This window comes from Protomyctophum parallelum, assembly GCF_964188405.1.
Source record: "Protomyctophum parallelum genome assembly, chromosome: 13".
In the NCBI taxonomy this organism is placed as follows: domain Eukaryota; kingdom Metazoa; phylum Chordata; class Actinopteri; order Myctophiformes; family Myctophidae; genus Protomyctophum; species Protomyctophum parallelum.
The window spans coordinates 48,611,577-48,633,885 of NC_139708.1; the positions used below are offsets into that span (position 1 = coordinate 48,611,577).

Sequence of the window (22,309 nt, forward strand, 5' to 3'; positions counted from 1 at the left end):
AAATCAGTACGCTTTATCCCCCCCCCCCCCCCCCCCACCCCCTGATCAATAGAGAAAGTATGTGTCTGTACTCGCACCAACAAAGGAAAGCATCAAGATTTAAATCTGTCTCACTCACTCGATCATGGCCCCCGGCCTCCACTCCCTCCCACCCTTCCTTCCCTCGTTCTCTGCCTCTGTTTTTCCCAAAGAAAGCTGCAAGAAAAGACACATTCTTTGTGGACACAAAGGGTTGATTCTGCTGGGCCCGGTGTAGCCTCCAGGCTGGGGTCAGAGATGGAGCTGCAGGGGGTCAGCTGGGTGTACTGCATGGTCCTGGCCAGACGACACACAGACACACAGACATGGAATACAGAGGATTTTATACTAGAGTTTTTACTGTATTCATTTCATTTACACATTCTATTTGCAGAGGAGCTGAACTGAACTGAACACATTTGTATTTGAATCATGTTCAATTTGCTGCTATTGTTGCTGAATGCCACTATGTTGTCCACATGCATCTGCGTGCGTGTGTGTGTGTGTGTGTGTGTGTGTGTGTGTGTGTGTGTGTGTGTGTGTGTGTGTGTGTGTGTGTGTGTGTGTGTGTGTGTGTGTGTGTGTGTGTGTGTGTGTGTGTGTGTGTGTGTGTGTGTGTGTGTGTGTGAGGCAGCGGCAGCGGTGGCCGAACGGTTTGCGGAGCGGTCTTGATATCGGAAGGTCGCTAGTTCGTATCCCCGGACCGGCACGTTAAAAATACCACCGCTGAAGTGCCCTTGAACAAGGCATTGAACCCCTGTGTGTGTGTGTGTGTGTGTGTGTGTGTGTGTGTGTGTGTGCGTGAGAAAGAGAGAGAGAGAACTCTCAGTGAATCTGAAAATGGTCAATCCCACACAGTGAGTTAATTCCTGTTGTATTTACTGTAACATGTGTGTCCAGTTCGTTCTGTGACATCTTTGAGTTCTGTTTCTTCGCAGCTTAGCTGCACACATTCCAGCACAGACACACTAGCTGTGGGCTCTGGAGTTGCTCTCAATAGCGTCTCTGTATCCCCCCCCCCCCCCCCGTCCGTCCGTCCGTCACCTCAGAGACAACAAGAACGCTGATCCACAACATGGTTCCCCCCCCCAGCCCTGAACAGTCGGTCCATATGAGGACAGATTGGACCGACTGCCTCAGTATGAGAGATGAGTGTGTGGACTGTGGGTGGCTGTATCCAGGACAGAAGAGTTTACAAGGTGCTTTACGAAGAAATGCAATGGATAAAGAAAAAGAAAAAAACAGCAAACGCAAACAAATACAACACAATTCAATGAAACACCAATGCAAATAAAATACACAAGAAAGGCGGGTGAAGACGAGCATCGTAAAAAAGAACACAGAACAATGCATAACATTATTATTAACACCGATCTTTGTTAAAGGGATTGTGACATTAAAAAAAAGGTTTTGGAATTGTTCTTGTTTTTTTTAGGTTTTCTAATTGCACCCAAAAAACATGAACTTTTAACATTCAGTAGATTTTCTGTGATCTGGGGTTTTCTGGCTCAAACAGGTGCTCTGATTTGCCGGCAGTAAGTGACATCACTTACTGCAAATCCCATATATGTCAATGGGATTTGCCAGCAGATGTCACTGTTTCACTGTTTTCATTGTAGCTCAAAAGGCCCAAAAAACCCCAAAGAAAACGTCAGACCACAGAAAATCCACTGAATGTTCAAAGTTCAGGTTTTTGGGTGTAATTGAGGTCATAAAACCTAAAAGAAAAAAGAAAAAGAAAAATAAATGAAAATGAATGTCATAAAACCTTTAAGAGATTAAAAGGTCTTATTGTAAGAATATAGTTTTTTTTTTAAGTGGATGGATTAGATTGGATAAGATCAGAGCACAATATAATAATAGTGTTTGCAAGCCATTTTTATAGAGACATCCAATGCCATTTATTTCATTGGGTCGTTTACCACAAACAAGCATTAGCCAGACTGCAGTCATGTTGAGAATATCACTTTCTCTCACCAAAAGCGTCTCTTTCAAATAAGAGTCAGAATAGCATCATATTTGTTTATCCATAATGTATGAACATAAGAAAACAACATATCACTCTTTGCACATACATCTACCAGCTACCAACCCCACCAGTAGTGCGCTGAGACCCTATAGCAGTAGCTATGGTTTGTTTATTTAGGGGAGGCCCGGAGACTGAGGCTATATAGCATTACATTTCCTTTCCGCGTGCCACGAGAAAGACCCATTTCTTTGTCTGGCAAGTGGCACCCCATATTTCCTGTCTCCCACTGTCTGCACTGTGACTGTGACTGAGACACACACACACACACACACACACACACACACACACACACACACACACACACACTCCCCCCTTCGTCGTCTTGTCCTCATCCTCAGTGTGTGACTCAAATAGTTTGTCTCAGCAGCAGCAGAGATGGGGATGAGCATAATAATGACCACAAACGAGCTGCCATGCAGCTTTTCCTTGGTCATGATTCTCTAAAACTGAACACTTCATTGTGACATTTTTCCAAAAAGTCAATTAGACACTTCCTTGAAGTCAGTGTTGTTTTTTTGGCAGAATTTTTTTATTTTAGTTTTAGTCGTAGTCTTTTGAATAGTTTTCATTTAGTTTTACCAGGAATGTCTTAGTGTTACTCTAGTTTTAGTCGACTAAATATCATAAGATTTTAGTCGACTAAATCTACGGCTGATTCAGTCGACTAAATTGAATTTCGTCAGGCCTTGATACCGTCGTAATGTATAAAAAAAACGTCCCACTGGGAGGAGACCCCGGGGCAGACCAAGGTGCAGTTGGAGGAAACACATCGACTCACTGGCCTTGGAACGTCTCGGAATCCCCCAGGAGGAAGTCACTAATGTTGCTCTGGAGAGGGAAGTCTGGAGCTCTCTGGTGGAGCTGTTGCCCCCGCGACCCGACTACGGATAAGCGGTTGAAGATGGATGGATGGATGGATGAAAATAGCCGATCTACAAGCTCACAACGCATCGCGCTGCGAGCTTGTAGATCGGCTATTTTCAGCATGCAACCAAGTGTAAAATGACTTACACTGGAGCTCTTGTCCATTAGTCCCTTCCTAACATTTTGTTGACGAAATTGTCAGTATATTTTGTCTTATAGTTTTAGTCATCATAGCTTAGTTTTCATTTAGTTTCCATTCAGTTTTCTTCAGTGGAAAAAGGTAGCAGACGAACATTTTTCGTCTTAGTTTTAGTCGACGAAATCAACACACAGCTTGAAGTTCCTTCAGCTACTTGATTTGAAGTTGAATATACAGTTTTTTTTATTAATTTGTATGGTGTAGCTCCCAGGGGTCAGGGGTCAAGAGAGGTATGTATTGTATTGTATACGTACATTGTAGGTATGTATTGTAGGTACATTGTAGGTATTTACTATTTACATTGGATTTATTTTATTTAAAACACAACACACAAAATAAATAAATAATACATAAAATAAAATAAATATAAGCCTATACTATGGCCTATATGTCTGGCCCCATTGGCCTGGTCCATGTCAGTCCATGCATGGACAGGCATATACAGTATAGGCATACAACAGCGTTGAAAACATAATTGGGTGAAACTAGAAGGCCAATGTGTCATTGTTTTTGTAGTAGGATAGGCCTACAGGGAACAAGAACCAAATATCATGATCCAGTCAGTGAATCCTTATAGCGTGGGTGCAGGCCTGACTATTTCTCCATCATTTGGTGGAGAGGAGACCCATATGTGAGTCAGATTTGAGATGAACTTGAACAACAGTGACTCACATTGTGAGAGTGATAGAGAAGTCTCTGTCATGTGATTCAGAATTATGGCTGTGCAGCCGCGCAAAGCAAAATATAAAAATAAAATGACGGTAGACTGCGCCATCTAGTGACCAAATGCTGTACCCTACTGTAGAACTATATTTCATCATCAAATAAAGTCTAGCAAACGGACCTTTTCATGAATGTTCTGTCTTACAACATGTAGAGATGTAGCCTATAGGCCTACACACCGTAGTGTTTTGTTGAACAGCTTGGCGTTGCTGCATGGCTGCTGCTGCCATGAAGTTGTCAGCTATTAAATGAAGCCTTTGCACTGTAGTAGGAGTAGCCTACTACTGTAGTAGCCTACTAGTCTGTAGCTATAGTAAGTTCAGCTTCTGGGAACGAGGCTGTTCAGGCTGAAAGTTCAGGGAGGCGGTCTGTTTACTGCCGCCTGCCGGTGCTGTGACATGCCATCTGCATCGTTTATTGCTCTGCAGCGATTGGATGGTATTCGTGATGACAGAGAGAGGGGAGAAGGTGTGTGAGTGAGTGTGTAGAAGTGCTCTCCAGTCAGACAGGTATAGGGCGCAGATCCAGAGTTTACAACCAGAGAAAAGCGTTAATATTCTACCTTTACTTTATAGACTATAGCCTACTACAAAATAATGTAGGTTGTTGTTGAGGATCCGATTTTACTTGTCTGTCGTCAACATAAATTCAGCATCTTGGGGAGAAAATGAGCGGTAAGTTTGCCAGTTTGCAATTATTGTAGCTTTTAGATTGTGAGACTTTGGCACAGTTTTCCTTGACACACCTCATTTAGGTAAACACAGATTCACTTTACTGTAATTCACTTAGCCTATTGCATGCACCATAGCCTAAAGAAGACATACAATTGACACATGCCTCCAGTCCATGTTCTTCCAAAATGTGAAAAGATAAAGGATGTTATTTTTTGGAAATGATGTGAGTAGATATGTAAAGTAGGCCTATAGCACCTTAACGTCTGGGCATTTCAATGTTAAAGTGTCTATTTTTCTAAAATGTAATTTAGGCACAATAATATTAATATCCTTGGAATATGGTCTGAAATTAGGTAAAGTATAGGCTATATATGATTTGAACCTGCTTAAACATGTGACATTTAAGGCTTAATATAAAAATATCTGCGAATTGCTACAAATTAAACTGTGGATAGCCAGTCATTCAGTAATCAGAATCACAGATTTACAGAAGTAAAAAGGTGGGTGAAATTCGTTTGCGTCCTCATTATGGCATAAACATAATGACATATAATGCATGTTCAAATCATATGTAGGCTGCTTCTTCTCAGGTGCCCACTCTTCACATTTCATGATGCCGATAAACAAATATGCTTAAAGTCCAAACAATCTCTGAAAGAAGCATTTTTTTATCAACCAAAGATTCTCAAGCCATCTTGTAGGTTACACTTCAGAAACGTTTGATTGATTGATTGAAATATGTATTAACAGTTTGCAGAATTACAGTACATTTCAAGCACAAACTCAATACAAAGACTGTTAACTGTGAGTGGACGACCCAATTGAGCATTACACTTGTTTACAAGAGGGTCCACCATGTTCAGTTCATCAGAAACGTGGCAAGTGATCACGGCTATTTCTATTTTTATTTTACTGTATTTAGGCCTATTTTGTACAGGGTAGCCAAGCAGGCTACAATGAGAACTGTAAATCGCAGGGTACGCTTAAGGACACAATTCCTTTCCTTGGAGGTGATGACAGAGACTCCAAGGCATCCATTGGCTTGTTAGAACTTGTCTGTTAGCCTACTTTACAGATCTGTGTGGTGGCACTTCTTTAGGTCTCGTTGTTGGCAAATGGACTGGGGGAAAATACATTTGGTGGCAGTTAAACTGGCAAATGTTTAACTTTGAAACAAATATTTGCTAATTTATGACGACTGCTTTTGTTAACAAAAGCTCTTATGCAGCCAAATAAGTTGACATAGCCTAGTAGACTTTACATCTGGAACTATTTATTATTTTCTTTTAACGATTATTTATTGATAACTTGATAATCATGGAGAATCATATTCACATTTGCTGTTATTCACATTTGCTCACAGGCAAAAAGTGACAATCTAGCAGCCTTACATGAATGAGGTTATTATCCTACCGTGAGATGAAATTAAACATAACACATCAACATGTCGTCGCTGTGGACTGTGGTATGGTAAAGAGTTATCCTCTGCATTACTTATGTAATAAGTATAATATAAGTAATGCACAACCCATTCTGACCTGAGATCAGATTCTAAAAATGTCTTCTACATCCTGACAGTTTTCTGAAAAAGCTATGGTTCTGTGTCAGTCAGTCGATTTTTCAAAAATAGCAGACCTACAAGCTCGTAGCGCGCCACTCGGTGGCGCGCTATGAGCTTGTAGATCTGCTATTTTTCAATAGCTAAAGCATAACATAATGCTAACACCAAAAGGGGTTAAATTTGACCATAGATATCACCGTTGCAGCAGGTGCTTTGTTTATGTTTATGTCTTGCAGAATCCCTAAGTCATTCATTCATAATATTGTGCAGGACAAAATGATTATCATACAGATTCCCCCCAGCTCATGTAAGGTATAATCTTCCATCTATAGGCTAGGGGGACAAATTCTCGTAGTGATTTTTGGGAAGTTATACAGTATAGTGCTATAGAATTGCAGCGGTGGTATATCTTTCTGTGTGCTATCAATCCATTCCTAACCCCATGCCAAAACACACATTTAGCACATTTAGCCTAGATACTTGTTTGTTTGTTTGTTCATTTTCACATACAAAAATATTTCGGAAATGATACACAAGGTCAATAAAAAATGTGAAGGAGAAAGCCTAAAAACCCTCCAGGGGCTTGCAAGTGGCTTCTCCAGGCATGTTTATATACATTCATAGTTGTTTTTGTTTGTTTAAAGACAAAAAAAAACAATCATATTGAACATTCAGATCTTAAACATTAGAATACAGATAAAATACAGGGACAGTGAAAGGACGGAAATGTACTGTATAACAAGAAAAAGAGAAAAAAAAGCACAATAGACAGAAGTCAGACAATAAAACCGCTACAGGAGAACATTAAGTACACCAGGTTAGTTTAGCAGACCGTATGGGAAGTACTTGGTGGTTAGGAGAAGTTTAAAGTTAGTTCAACGTATGGGAAGTACTTGGTGGTTAGGAGAAGTTTAAAGTTAGTTCAACTTTAAACTGACGATTCTCTCTTTTTTTAACCCATTTAGGCCTGACGTCGAAATAAAAAAAAAAGTCTCCTGAAAGAATATATTTATTCAAAGATTTGTGCCACATTTTCACGATTGAAAAAAATAGCAGATCTACAAGCTCATAGCGCTACGAGCTTGTAGATCTGCTATCTTTCAACAGCTAAAGTATAACATAGTATAACTTAGTTAAAACACCAAAAGGGGTTCCCGCTTCCCGCCCTTAAAGGAGAATTCCATACTAAAAGGCTTTCTTACCTTTCTTTGTAGTTGTTACGTCCCCATCAAAGAGGTCCAGGTGTTATTTTGTGCAAAAGCTCCTTATTGGCTATTTCCCCTACCATAAGCCCTAAATGAATTGCATTGAATTGTATGGGGTGTTGTGCTAATTCGCTTATTTCCATCGCTCAAAATTATAATTATTTTGTATATATCCTCTCTTCATAATGTAAATAATAACCCAAGCGGCACAGTTTACTACTTATTTCGATGGAAATAAGTGAATTAGCACAACACCCCATAGGCCCATTCAATGCAATGCAATTCATTTAGGGCTTATGGTAGGGGAAATAGCCAATAAGGAGCTTTTGCACAAAATAAAACCTGGACCTCTTTGATGGGGACGTAACAACTACAAAGAAAGGTAAGAAAGCCTTTTAGTATGGAATTCTCCTTTAATTGTAAAAACAGTGGGCATAGCTCAGACTAATGTTCTCTATTACCGGCAGTGACAACATAGCGACTATACGTTTGCACAAGATGTACTTCTGTTTTGAAGGTGTTGCATAAAGCAAAGGTTTCCTCTGTAAATGACCTAAAGATGTAATACCATGATTACACACACAGCTTCTAAGGAAATGTACTATGACACGCAACAGTGGGTCCTATAAGTATTAAAAAAGGGTTCTACACATTTCTTCTAAATCGTAACGGCTCTCTGAAAATGTTGTGTATAGGCCTGTCTTTTTTCACCAGCATGTTTTTGTTTGTTTTGATTTTTGAGTGGTGTAACTAGTCTGTAACCAACCACTCCAAGGAATGGCAATGTCCGTATGTGACTATGTATATGTAATCTGAGTTCCCAGAAGTGTTATTCTTCGCCACTAGGCGGCCGAGAAAGATTTCTGGGGAAAAAAGGACCGTATCCCTGTGAGGGAAGTACGTTGCGCTCAGAATCTGAGCGGACACTCCCCTTTCCGGTCTGAAGCACTGTGCATATACCATGAAAATAGTCCGAAGGGAATCCAATTCCAAATTGAATTGTAGCAGGCCACCACCGCTCAAGGAGCAATTGTTTCCCTTCCGTCTTATTTAGATGTAGCGCCCACTCCATGTGGAACCCGCCCCTGTCTTTTGATTCGCATTTCATTTGAAACGCAACGCACTGGGCCACGCCCCTGCTGCACAGGATCTGAGGCCAATTTTCCTAGACTTATATGTGACTATGAGTACCAGTAGGGGCAAAAGTAGCGCTGTTGTGCCAGAAACGGAGAGAGAGAGAGATAGTGCTGCACTGTTGCCTGCTAATGAGAGAGAGAGGGGGGGGCAGGGGGAGAGGGGAGTTGCACCACTCAGTTCACACATGTGTGATTTTTTTTTACATGCAAAGCACCTCTATGGGCACCCAAAATCGCTAACTCATTTATTCATTCATGCATTCTTGTACAGTAAGAATTGATTATCCAGCAGGTTCCAGGCCCTAGTGCTAGAAAGTATGTGATAGCATTGCATCCTAAAATTCAATATAGATCAAATATAATGGTAGGTATAAGAAAATAATGGCATTCGTTCATTTTAACCATTATACATATTTGCAGCATGCTTTTCACCAGCGATTGTTTACATGCCGAGCACCTCTATGGCTAGCGGCAACATCGCTATAAACCATTCACTTTACCACTTTCCCCTTGTGCCAAACGCATTCACTATCCCCAGGCAGTTTAGTAAGTAATATTATTTCCATATTATAGGCTGTTTTCTGGTACTGTTGCAACCATGCAAGGCAGCAACAGCTACCACTGGTGCAATGCATTATGGTGGTGGCACTGGTGGTGTTTCACATATTTCACATTTACTCCCATACATTCACAGTATCTCTGCCTCGGTGCAATGGGAAGCAAACGGGGTCGAGAATGCCTTTGTCTGTGTGTTTTCAGTCGGGGGAGCTGAGGATGAGTCACGCCAGTGTTTTCATTCCGCTGTTCTGAGTCACACCGTAAGCCCCGTCCAGCCCAGCCCGTCCTCCCCACTAGTTTATGATCCTCATAACGGCTGCAAACCTTTGCTCCCCCGCACACTGGTACAAAACACTGCGTGAATCATTTGTCTGCAGCCATGTGTTTTTGTTCACGTAAATATGTGATTTATGTGAAGTTATTAAATAAAAGAACGCAACTAATCTGAACTCTCAAAGAGATCAAAGAGAGGTATGACTCAAATGGAATTCTAATCCCTCAGACTCTGCTCTCTGACAGTGATTTCCTCTCAGCATTCCTTGGGAGACTTTCAGTTAAAACCTCCTGTTACTGTTGTAATGGACCAGGCCTCTTCTCACTGTTGTAATGGACCAGGCCTCTTCTCACTGTTGTAATAGACCAGGCCTCTTCTCACTGTAATAGACCAGGCCTCTTCTCACTGTAATGGACCAGGCAGCCCATGTTATTCTGTTGTAATGGACCAGGCAGCTAGCCCATGTTATTCTGTTGTAATGGACCAGGCAGCCCATGTTATTCTGTTGTAATGGACCAGACAGCCCATGTTATTCTGTTGTAATGGACCAGACAGCCCATGTTATTCTGTTGTAATGGACCAGGCAGCCCATGTTATTCTGTTGTAATGGACCAGGCAGCCCATGTTATTCTGTTGTAATGGATCAGGCAGCCCATGTTATTCTGTTGTAATGGACCAGGCAGCCCATGTTATTCTGTTGTAATGGACCAGGCAGCCCATGTTATTCTGTTGTAATGGAGCAGGCAGCCCATGTCATTATTTGTGCCTGTAGGCAGTGTGGGTTTGTTTTGTCAGTTTTGTGTCAGTCAGGCCAGTTGAATTCAAGAATTCTCCAATTAATATTATTGCATTTGAAATCTAATCTTACTCACTATAGACATTTATGAATGGAGTATTCGCTTCCAAATTATAGCACCACTGATAGAACCACTTTAAAGTTTCACATGTCTTTCTTCCTGCAATGCCTGATTTCAATGAGATACATTAGCCTGATGCTGGACAAAAACAGAAACCAATTAACAGAATGCTCCTCAGGGAAAATGATGTTGATCCACGTCTACAAATGACCCTTAACCGTCTTCCTGCCATTGCCGAAGCCCTTCGGCAATCAAAGCCTCAATTTGATAATACACCTTGCTGCCATTGCCGTAGCCCTTCGGCAATTATACTTTTATAGTGCATATGATCGATCACGCCATAATGCTACTCACGTTAGCCGGTTAGCTAGCAGTTTTGTTAGCACTGCACTGGATCGTTCAGATTAGATCGCGGTCGCCATAAGAATCCATTCTATCCGTTTCTTTCAATCGCCTGTATCTCCTATTCCTTGTCCCAGATGGCATTTTTGGTCAAAACAGCGTTTCTTTGACGGCACAGAGCCGACGTTGTGGAGTGCTATATGTACCGGCATTGATTCGATTATGTAAACAAAGGTTGTCTTGGCAACGTAAAGCTGGCAGGGATAAGCTCACTTCCGGTTGAGGCAAAATGTGGCTTTTCAAAATAAGAGCTCAAATTAAAAAAATGCTGGCATGAATTAGGTCCTAATTTCTCAATAAATGGCAGCAGTAAAAGGGTTAAGCTAAATGTATCCTATACTTTGTCATACAACGGTGTCACTTGCCAAAAATAACTCAAATGTTGAACTGAAAAACTGCAACGTGTTGACGTTCTTTAGTTCAAAACGAGTTACGTTCCACAACTCGTGCCACAGCGTGACACTTTGTGAGCTTCTACACCGGCAGGTGTCACTCACAGTGTGACACCTGCACCTGCCAAAGTGCCTTTAGTCTTTAGTAGAGATGTTCTGATACTGTATCGGTATCGGGATCGGCCCTTATTTGTCATATCGGATCATATATCGGTATCTGCGAATATGCCAGTCTAACCACCGATCCGACCGAAACAGGGGTAAGGGGTCGACACTATGGCAAGTAAATAAAATGTTGGGGGTTTGTGGAGTTTGCTTTGGAGTTGCCCAAACTGCAAGTGCACATACAGTATGAGTGAGGAGTCTGCTGTAAACACAACACGAGAGATATAAATATATATATATATATATATAGCTATAAAACACAACACCAGATATATAGCTAGATACCTATAAACACAACACGACATCACAACACTGGTATCGGTATCGGCTAATGCAGAAATTGTGGTATCGGGATCAGATCGGAAACATCCAATCGGGACATCCCTCATCTTCAGGCTTGCACTGTGTGCATGAAGGCTGTCTTCAGGCTTGCACTGTGTGCATGAAGGCTGTCTTTAGGCTTGCACTGTGTGCATGGAGGCTGTCTTCAGGCTTGCACTGTGTGCATGGAGGCTGTCTTCAGGCTTGCACTGTGTGCATGAAGGCTGTCTTCAGGCTTGCACTGTGTGCATGGAGGCTGTCTTCAGGCTTGCACTGTGTGCATGGAGGCTGTCTTTAGGCTTGCACTGTGTGCATGAAGGCTGTCTTTAGGCTTGCACTGTGTGCATGAAGGCTGTCTTTAGGCTTGCACTGTGTGCATGAAGGCTGTCTTTAGGCTTGCACTGTGTGCATGAAGGCTGTCTTCAGGCTTGCACTGTGTTCATGAAGGCTGTCTTCAGGCTTGCACTGTGTTCATGAAGGCTGTCTTCATACTTGCACTGTGTACATGAAGTCTTCAGGCTTGCACTGTGTTCATGAAGGCTGTCTTCATACTTGCACTGTGTACATGAAGTCTTCAGGCTTGCACTGTGTTCATGAAGGCTGCCATTGCTTCTCTCTCTTGCAGGCATCAAAGCCTGGATGGGGGATGATGAGCCAGCGCCGGAGGAGGGGGCCCGGCCCTCCTCGCCCTGGTCCGAGGAGCGCTGTGAAGAGCTGTGGGACCGCGTGGAGGGCGTTCGCCATAAGCTGACCCGCGTCCTCAACCCAGCCAAACTCACTCCATACCTGCGGCAGTGCAAGGTCATCGACGAGCAGGACGAGGACGAGGTCCTCAACTCCACGCAGTACCCTCTGCGGATCAGCAAGGCCGGTGAGAGAGAGAGAGAGAGGGAGAGAGAGAGAGAGAGAGAGAGGGAGAGAGAGAGAGATCTGGACACTATTGGATAAAGAGAGAGAAGCAGGTGGTAGTATAGTGGTAGATGAGAGAAACGGTATTTATGAACCCATTCTGACCTGAGTTCATATTTTAAAAAGGTCTTCTACATCCTGACAGTTTTCTGAAAAAGCTACGTTTCTGACCTGAGATCAGATTCTAAAAAGCTGTTTCTATGTCAGTCGTTCTTCGATAAAAAAAAATTAGCAGACCTACAAGCTCGTAGCGCGCCACTCGGTGGCGCGCTATGAGCTTGTAGATCTGCTATTTTTCAATAGCTAAAGCATGACATGATGCCAACACCAAAAGGGGTTCCCGCCCAGAATGGGTTAATAGGAATCTAGATAAATAATGTATTCACCAGTATCTTAAAGGCCAGATCTCAGCTCAGCGTTTAACACAATACAGCCACACTTATTAATAAAGCGGTTGAGGGACCTAAGTGTCCATCCGCTTATTATTAGATGGTACCATTCATTCCTAACTAAACGCACACAAAGGGTCAGTGTGAATGGCACTATGTCAGAGAGCAGAACCATGAGTACTGGAGCACCCCAGGGCTGCGTTAGCTCACCTGTCCTTTTTACCCTGTACACTAATGAGTGTAGAAGTGGCAACCCGAACAATTACATCATAAAATTCTCGGATGATACTGCCATCTTAGCCCTTCTGGATAAGGATAGGGATGTAGCTGACTACTTTTCAGAGGTACAGAACTTTGTTAAGTGGTGTGATGACAACCACCTAACTCTTAATGTTAAGAAGACACAGGAGATGGTATTTGACCCCAAGAGTATTGGTGACCACAGGCCTGTGGTCATCCATGACTCGACCATCTCACAGGTCTCCTCATATAAATACCTGGGGATCTGTATTGACAACTCAATGACTTGGAATACACATGTTGACAGTCTCTGTAGTAAACTACAGCAAAGACTGCACTTCCTCCGACGTCTCAGGGTTCATGGTGTTGACCACCTAAATTTATGTTAGTGTTCTACCGAGCAGTCTTGGAAAGCCTGGTCAGGTTTGGCATCACAGTTTGGTTCGGTAATCTCTCAGTGCAACTGAGGTCCAAATTGTTCAGATTGGTGCAGACTGCAGGGAAGATCATAGGGGTAAGACAACTCCCCTCTCTTCAGTCTATTTATGAGCAGGCTACATTAAAACAGGCTCAAAAAATTGTCAGTGATGTTACCCATGTTTTACATGGCGAGTTTGTACTTCTGCCCTCTGGGAGAAGATACAAAGAACCAAAGTGGAAGTACATTAGATTTAAAAAATCGTTTGTATCAGCATCAACTAAGATGCTGAACGAGGCTCTGAAACAGCGGTAACTACGTGAGGCCTGATTATCCACATCATGTGTGCAATTGTGTAATGTTGTGTCTTCCTCTGTAATGTATTTGTGTTGTCATTGATGTTTTATGTGTGGCTGTAGCTGGGGTGAAAGCCCAAGACAAATTTCCCTTGTGGACAATAAAGTTTACCTTGACCTTGACCTTGAGATCAAACTATATAACTATATAAGCAAAAACTATATTGTTCAATGACATTGAAAAGAAAACACCGAAGAGACATGACGTCATAAGTCTTTAGAGTGGGTTGTCAGAGAAAAACAGGTGGGTGGAGAGAGAGAGAGAGAGAGAGAGAGAGAGATGAAAGACATTGCTGAGCTGACAAAGTCAAGGGGAGTGTAAGATGTGTGTGTGGGGCTGGGAGGGTGGGAGGCACAGAGATGATGCAGGGAATGTGAATGAAGGCAAACATCTGGTTTGAAGCCACAACTATCATTATTGCTCCATTGCCAAGGTGTCAGTTCTGAAGGTCACTGTGATTATCATACAGAATAACTGACCTGAAATGTGCATTTTGTTTCAACACGCTGCTAAAAAAACACAAACGTCGGTCAGTGTGTGTCTGTTTTATACTTTACCTGTAGCTAGTAGTAGTTACCAATTAACCTATTCTGAACGGGAACCCATTTTGGTGTTAGCATCATGTTATGCTTTAGCTATTGAAAAATAGCAGATCTACAAGCTCGTAGCGCGCCACTCTGTGGCACGCTACGAGCTTGTAGAGCTTGTAGATCGCTTGTAGATCGCTACAAGCTCGTAGCGCGCCACTCTGTGGCACGCTACGAGCTTGTAGGTCTGCTATTTTTGAAAAATCGAAGAACGACCGACATCTTTAGAATCTGATCTCAGGTCAGAATGGGTTAATCAGACTAGTGTGTGTGTGTCCAGTGGAAACCTCGTGTGAATCTGATCTCAGGTCAGAAATGAAAGACTTCACACTCATATTGTTTTCCATGCAGGGCGTTTGCTCGACATTCTGCGGGGGCAGGGGCAGCGAGGCCTACAGGCCTTCATGGAGTCATTGGAGTTCTACCACCCTGAGCAGTACACTCACCTGACTGGGAAAAAACCCACACAACGTTGCTCCCTCATACTGGGTAGGCTTGGGCCTGTGTGTGTGTGTGTGTGTGTGTGTGTGTGTGTGTGTGTGTGCGTGTGTGCTCCTCATAATTGAAAGGATAGGAATCGTGTTAAGTATCTTTAATAAAATAACCTTAAAGGAGAATTCCATACTAGAAGGCTTTCTTACCTTTTATTTGTAGTTGTTACGTCCCACCAAAGAGGTTATTTTGTGCAAAAGTGCATTATTGGCTATTTCCCCTAATATAAGCCCTCGATGGGGCTTGGGTTTTTGTACTTATTTCCATCGAAATAAGTAGTGCCGCTTTGGATACTATTTACATTATGAAGAGAGGATATATTAAAAAAAAAAAATTGAGCAATGGAAATAAGCGAATTAGCCGCTAATTCGCTTATTTCCATCGCTCAAAAACCATTTTTTTGTAATTAAAATTTTTAATTGGGCTATGGGGTGTTCGCTAATTATTAGCGAACACCCCATAGCCCCATTCAATTCAATGCAATTCAATGCAATTCATTGAGGGCTTATGGTAGGGGAAATAGCCAATAATGTGCTTTTGCACAAAATAACACCTGGACCTCTTTGGTAGGAACGTAACAACGACAAATAAAGGTAAGAAAGCCATCTAGCATGGAATTCTCCTTTAAAGGACCACTTCACCACTTTTCAACATCTCTTCATATAATTGGTCCTCACTAATGTTAATGATAAAACACCACCATTTTTTCCTACTCAGTCTGTTTCTCATAGGAGGGCTTTGGGCAGTTCGGACACCCGTCCACCAGTGACATCATCATTAGGCAGATTTTTTTTAAACAAGATTTGTTTTAAAATATATTTAATAAATAAATAATAGATTTGTATTATCGTGAGAACGATGGCTTCAACTTTTGCATTGCAACTTTTCAGGAAAAGAAAACCTGCCGTTTCTATTAGGTTGGATTCACCATCGGGTTTCTGAACTGCCCACAGCCTTCCTATGAGTAGGAAACAAGCCCAAATTGATTAAATCAATTAATTACCAGCTGCATTATTATTATCTGTGGGTCTGCTGCTGACGTTATGCCACTTTTTAGCTGCGCTCCGCTGTTATGCTCATATTAGTGACCCTAAAGAATTCTGAGGCAACATGGCTGGAGACGAGGCAGCCAATCAGAACTGCTCGACTAGCCATGCCGTGCAGACGATGGGATGTTATGGGTTGTTGCCAGTCGTGGCAAACTGTCGTGACAGAAATAAGCTAAGCAGCCTCCAAAAACCAAACCAGGCAAAGCAACTGTGAATGAATCCACGTTAGGCTGGAAATATGCAACCAGCAGAAAATGATCTCCAGTGTGTGCTACCCGGTCGGAACTATGGCAAGCTAATATTGACCAGCTTGCAGCTGGTAAAAATGGTGGTATTTTATCATGAACATTAGTTAGGACCAATTATAGGACGAGAAGTTGAAACGTGGTGAAGTGGTCCTTTAACTGATTGAACCTATAATTTTAAACGACCTTTGCTCCCCAGACGAGGAGGGTCCCGAGGGTCTGACTCAGTTCCTGCTCCTGGAGGTGCGGAAGCTGAGAGAGCAGCTGAGGAACAGCCGTGTGTGCGAGCGGCGCCTGTCGCAGCGCTGTCGCGTGGCCGAGGACGAGCGCAGCCGCGCCGAACGCAAAGCCCAGGAGTTTAGACTCGACCGCCTGCAGCTGGAGAGGTACCTATACTATACTACACCCCAATACTAGTATACTATACTATAAATGGTGCATTTATATAGCGCCTTTAATCCAAAGTACTTTACGTAGATAGTGCATTACATTCACCCATTCACACACATATTCATGGTTACACCGATGGCGACGGAAGCCATGCAAGGCACCAACCAGCACATCAGGAGCAATTTTGGGGGTTCAGTGTCGTCTTGCCCAAGGACACTTCGACATGTAGACAGGAGGAGGAGCCGGGATTCGAACCGCCGACCCACGGATCATTGGACGACCTGCTCTACCTCCTGAGCCACAGTCGCCCTACTATACTATACTATACTATACTATACTATACTATACTATACTATAAACCCCAATGACCTGAAACCTAGTGTGTTCCAAGGAGCCCCGAATTGACGCTAATTAGCCCCGCGGACCCCCATTTGAAAAGAAGCTAGAGCCCCCCCCCCATGAGACTGCTCTAGCAGTGATTCTCAACCATTTTACGGCCCAGTTTGAAATGCATTAGTCAACGGACCCCCCCCCCCCCCCCCCATTTAACCCATTCTGACCTGAGATCAGATTCATACGAGGTTTCCACTGGACACACACTGGTCTGATTAAACCCATTCTGACCTGAGATCAGATTCTAAAAATGTCAGTCGTTCTTCGATTTAAAAAAAAATAGCAGACCTACAAGCTCATATCGATATGAGCTTGTAGATCTGCTATTTTTCAATACATAAAGCATAACTTGATGCTGACACCAAAATGGGTGCCCGGTCAGAATGGGTTAATGGCATTTCTATCTCTGGGACCCCCAAATTATATTGTAAAATCAATGTTAATTTAACTGATGGAACCAAATAGGTCCCATAGGCCTAAGGGTCTATTTGGTTCCAATTTGGTTCCAAACTATCATTTAGCTGGGGACCCCCTGGAACTCCCTCAAGGACCCCTGGGGGTCCCCCGGACCCCACTTTGAGAACCACTGAATTATATACTGTACATGTAATGGGGGTAAAGATGGTGAGATGAGTGAGTTCAAATCTCAACGGACAAACAAATGATAACATTTTCTTCATCTTTATCTTCTGAAATCTTTATTCTCTTCATCTTCCCATTCACCATCTTTGCATATTCAAATTATTCTGTGCTTGGACCCGTTCGGTGGTTATATTTGTTTTATTCTGTGCTTGGACCCGTTCGGTGGTTATATTTGTTTTATTCTGTGCTTGGACCCGTTCGGTGGTTATATTTGTTTTATTCTGTGCTTGGACCCGTTCGGTGGTTTTGTAACCCATTTTTCACCCCTGTGTAAATCATCTAATGTGATCCTGGGCTCTGCACACCCTCCACCAACCTAGTCCCCATATATGGGGGACAAGGGGAGAGCAACGGACTTGAACTCATGCTTCCTTCATGCCTGAGTGTCCAAGTTGCTCCTTTTACACCTGACAGGGGGGAGTTTCCCTGGTTGGACGTAGCACATGGAGGAAGGAACACATTAATACATATTTCAATCAATCAATAAATGGTGCGTGTGATCACAGGCTGCGTCAGGACTGGGACTCTGGCAGTCGAGAGCTGGGCAGGATGAAGGACCGCCACCTGGAGCAGGCTGTGAAGTACTCCAGGGCTCTGGAGGACCAGGGCACGGCCGCTGCACGGGAGAGAGAGCTACTGAGACAGGTGAGAGAGGCTGTCTTGAATCCATTCTGACCCGAGATCAGATTCATACGACGTTTCCACTGGGACACACACTGGTCTGATGAACCCATTCTGACCTGAGATCAGATTCTAAAAATGTCAGTCGTTCTTCGATTATTCAAAAATAGCAGACCTACAAGCTCGTATCGCGCCACCGAGTGGCGCGATATGAGCTTGTAGATCTGCTATTTTTAAATAGCTAAAGCATAACATGATGCCGACACCAAAATGGGTGCCCGGTCAGAATGGGTTAACATTTAACCTATTCAGGCCTGACGTCGAAATTTAAAAAAATGTATTTTTTCGGAAAAGCCTCATGTTTCTAGATCAGTGGTTCTCAATATTTCATGTCAAGGACCCCCAAAAATATATGAAATTGGCCGCTGACCCCCCATCTGAAAATGTGTTGTTTCATGGACCACCTCCCAGAAGCTCTCTCTCTATATATATATATATATATATATATATATATATATATATATATATATATATATATATATATAGCTCTGAAAGAGTATATATTCAAAGCTTTGCACCACATGTTCATGATTTTTCAAAAATAGCAGACCTACAAGCTCGTAGCGCGCCACTCGGTGGCGCGCTATGAGCTTGTAGATCTGCTATATAGAAGCAGAAGCTTTGAGTTAAAAGCGTTCGCTCTGAAAGAATATATATTCAAAGATTTGCACCACATGTCCACGATTTTTCAATAGCAGACCTATGCAGCTTGTAGATCTGCTCGTAGATCTGCTCTTTTTCAATAGCTAAAGTATTTATACTTTAGCATTCTGTTATAACATAATGCTTAAAACACCAAAAGGGAATGGGTTAACGGAAAGGCACTTCTAAACAGAAAGTGTGCACTTCTAAACAGAAAGTGTGCACTTCTAAACAGAAAGTGTGCACTTCTAAACAGAAAGTGTGCACTTCTAAACAGAAAGTGTGCACTTCTAAACAGAAAGTGTGCAGTTCTAAACAGAAAGTGTGCACTTCTAAACAGAAAGTGTGCACTTCTAAACAGAAAGTGTGCAGTTTGGGGTGAAGCTTAGCTACCGGTATAGCTATAAGCCTGAACTTCAGAGGCCAACAGAAGAAGTCTGTGGTTGCACGGGATCGCTATTACTATTTATTTTATTATAAAAAAAATTATAAACTGTATAGGCTATTGGCATTGCTGGGAAGGATTACATACGTAGTAAACTCTCTGCGCACGGTTAAAAAGTTTAGACTGGTTAGATTCAGTGTTGTTTTTGGCAGCAAAATTTTATTTCAATTTTAGTCATAGCTTTTTGAATAGTTTTCACTTAGTTCACCTGAAATGTTTTAGTTAGTCTAGTTTTAGTCGACTAAATGTCATGCGGTTTTAGTCGACTAAATCTATGGTTGATTTAGTCGACTAAAATGTATTTTGGCGGGCCTTGATGCCGTTATAATGGCTGATTTTACACTTGCTAGTAGGGTTTAATGCCGGGATCCCGGGATTACGGGCCTCCCGGGTATAGGGCACGCAAATTCCCGACCGAAAATTTCTTCGGGACCCGTCATCCCGGAGGTGTTGTTTTTTCTTGTTAGAAATTACACTAAAGGAGTTTTCACACCGTGCACGTTCTTTCCCCAGCTGATCTATGAGTGCTCAAATGTCCAATCTGAACCCTCCCATCATTTTCAAACATGTTTGATGATATTTATATGGAATTATGGATCACACTCAAGGGCTGTAGCCTGTAACGGGGGAGCCAGCGGGACCTAACGTAAATGTTGGTGGCACGGGCGGTATTTAAATACCTGCGGGCGGACACGGGCGGTCAAGATAAAATCAGCGGGACTCGGCGAATCCTGCATCCTCCCGCAATTAACCAGATACAGAGCTTATTATACACTTTAGCAAAATAATAAATGTCTGAGGAGAACGTATAATTTCCTGTCTGCGCTGGACAAGCACCGAGTCACTCTCTCCAGAACTGTGTTGGACATCTTCAGGCACGCCAAAGCTGCTAGCCTGGCTATTAAGCCAGACCGAATCAGCCGTTGGCAAAAACAAAAGATTGACAAAGCTGCTGCACTTGTCAATCATTTAGCCTAATCAGTCTCTGTGAGAACTGAGAAGTGTGTTTTACCCATAGAGTATTAAAAGGAGGGTTTTACCGACGGAGCGAGGAGTTTCCTTTCCCCGTGATGGACATCATCACTTCTAAACCCCTTTTGGCTTTTGCCTGCATGTGTGCGTTACTCAGCAGTCAGCAATAACGTGAAACGGAACACAAACAAAGATGAGTATAGGCTACAATTTGTTTTTATATAGTAACCACCAGCACGCAGCCCCTCTCTCTCTCTCTCTAATCATCACTAATCAGTGTGCTGTGCTGCGCACTGGCCGTGCTGGCTATTTTAACACCCAATCGGACTTTTCATAGTAGGCTACAAAGCGGGATGATCAAATTCTCTGCAGTGGAGAAGGGGACCCAGCAGCACTGCTCAAAGGGTGAAAGACCTATAGCTAAATGTGAAAGAAAGACGTGAGGTCGTTTATCCCCCCCCCCCCCCCCCCCCCCCCCGTGCTTCGACAGTCACATTAGTGCAAACTCCTTGAGTGTCACGTTTTCTGAATAGCGCAGTAGGCCTATAACATTATTTTATTGCAGGCTATATGTTCATATTTCGTTCAAATAAAACGTTTTCAACCAAAAAATATCAATTCTATTGAACATATGAAGTATCTATACATATAAATGCATTTTGGTGGACACTTTTTTTTCTTCTCTTTTTTTTTTTTTCTGACGGGAATTCCCGCGGGAGCCCGGGAAAAGGTCCGAAAATTCCCGGGAATTAAAATGAGCCAAATCCGGGAAAATATTAAACCCTACTTGCTAGTGAAAATAGACGATCTACAAGCTCACAATGCGTCGCGCTGCGACGCATTGTGAGCTTGTAGATCGGCTATTTTCGGCTACGATTCATGAGATGCCAAACTCATGGCATCATATACTTAGCTGGAGGGAGGCACTTTTAAATTAAATTCTTTCTGCTTTAGAAATATGTCCCAACATGTACTGTATAACAAAACTTGTCTCCTGAAATTTAAATTGAATATAGAATTGCATTAATTGTAATGCAATAGAGTTATGTTTATTGAGAGATGGACAAAAGATACACAATATACATATATCATTACGATTATACGTCTATTTGTACATAACTGTCAAAAGGACGAACAGGCTTGAGAGCTTATTTACATTGTGGTCCTCCGAATGGAAATGTGTAAATGTTTGTTAGTGTAATACTGTATACTGTTTAGGACAGTGTTAGGCAACAGGCCCTTAGGCCAGAACTGTCCCACCAGCGGTGATATCTGGCCCGGCAAATTATTCAGTAAATAGTTTACAATATGTGATACACTGTATACTGTAGGGCAGGCTAATGGCGTTCCTTGAAGGGTTTCAAGGGGGTCACCAGCTAAATGACTGATAGTTTGGTCTGTATTACAAGAGTGCACACATGGACACTCTTCTAGGTACAGACAGACAAGAATGTACAAATTTTTACACTCAGTTATGGGGGTCCGTGACCTACATTTGCATATTCCTTGCAATTTAAAAAGTTTGACGCCTGTAAGAAAGACGCACTGCGTCGCGACAACAACACTGTAGAACTCAAGAACCTGATGTTAGATGGAGACGGAGAGTGTGTAGGCTAGACTAGACCACACTCTCGCCTCGCATCATCATAATGTCCAAATAGAAAATCCTTCCTTTGTCCACGTTCAGAGTCAATAACGGGTCAGCGGTTTCATGCAGTTTCTCTCCATTCAAAAGTCTGTCTCCAGATATTCTTTTTGAACTGTTTTAATGAACTAAATAGCCCCCTTTGTAGGCTACAACATTCAAGGATGAGGCCAGCACAAAAATGATTACCACACGCATTTCTATCCGCACCTGTAAAATGTGATTACACACACAGTTCCATCAGTATGCTGTTATAAGCCTTATACCACACGAGTCATCTCCGTCATCAAAGCTAGTTTCTTCCAACTCCTATTTCTTGCCAAGGTTAAGGCCTATCTCCCCCCGACAACAACTAGAAAGAGCCATTCATGCCGTTATTTCCTAAAGATTAGATTAATTAACCTGCCTCTCCCCATCCCATCTGCCCAGTTTTCA

The 22,309-nt window shown here is 42.5% G+C and overlaps 1 protein-coding gene across 2 annotated transcripts in view; it reads left to right on the top strand.

Moving 5' to 3' along the window:
* Positions 1–4,436: 4,436 nt before the first annotated feature.
* The window catches only part of LOC310869145 (caspase recruitment domain-containing protein 10), a 35,873-nt gene continuing 18,000 nt past the window's right edge, over positions 4,437–22,309 (top strand). For both annotated transcript variants that reach the window (XM_083779747.1, XM_083779748.1), the window contains exons 1-5: positions 4,437–4,507; positions 12,004–12,249; positions 14,630–14,767; positions 16,264–16,450; positions 17,996–18,134. In XM_083779747.1, the coding sequence (XP_083635873.1) occupies positions 4,501–4,507; positions 12,004–12,249; positions 14,630–14,767; positions 16,264–16,450; positions 17,996–18,134 (717 nt within the window). In that variant the 5' untranslated portion in view covers positions 4,437–4,500. The remainder of the gene's footprint in view (positions 4,508–12,003; positions 12,250–14,629; positions 14,768–16,263; positions 16,451–17,995; positions 18,135–22,309) is intronic.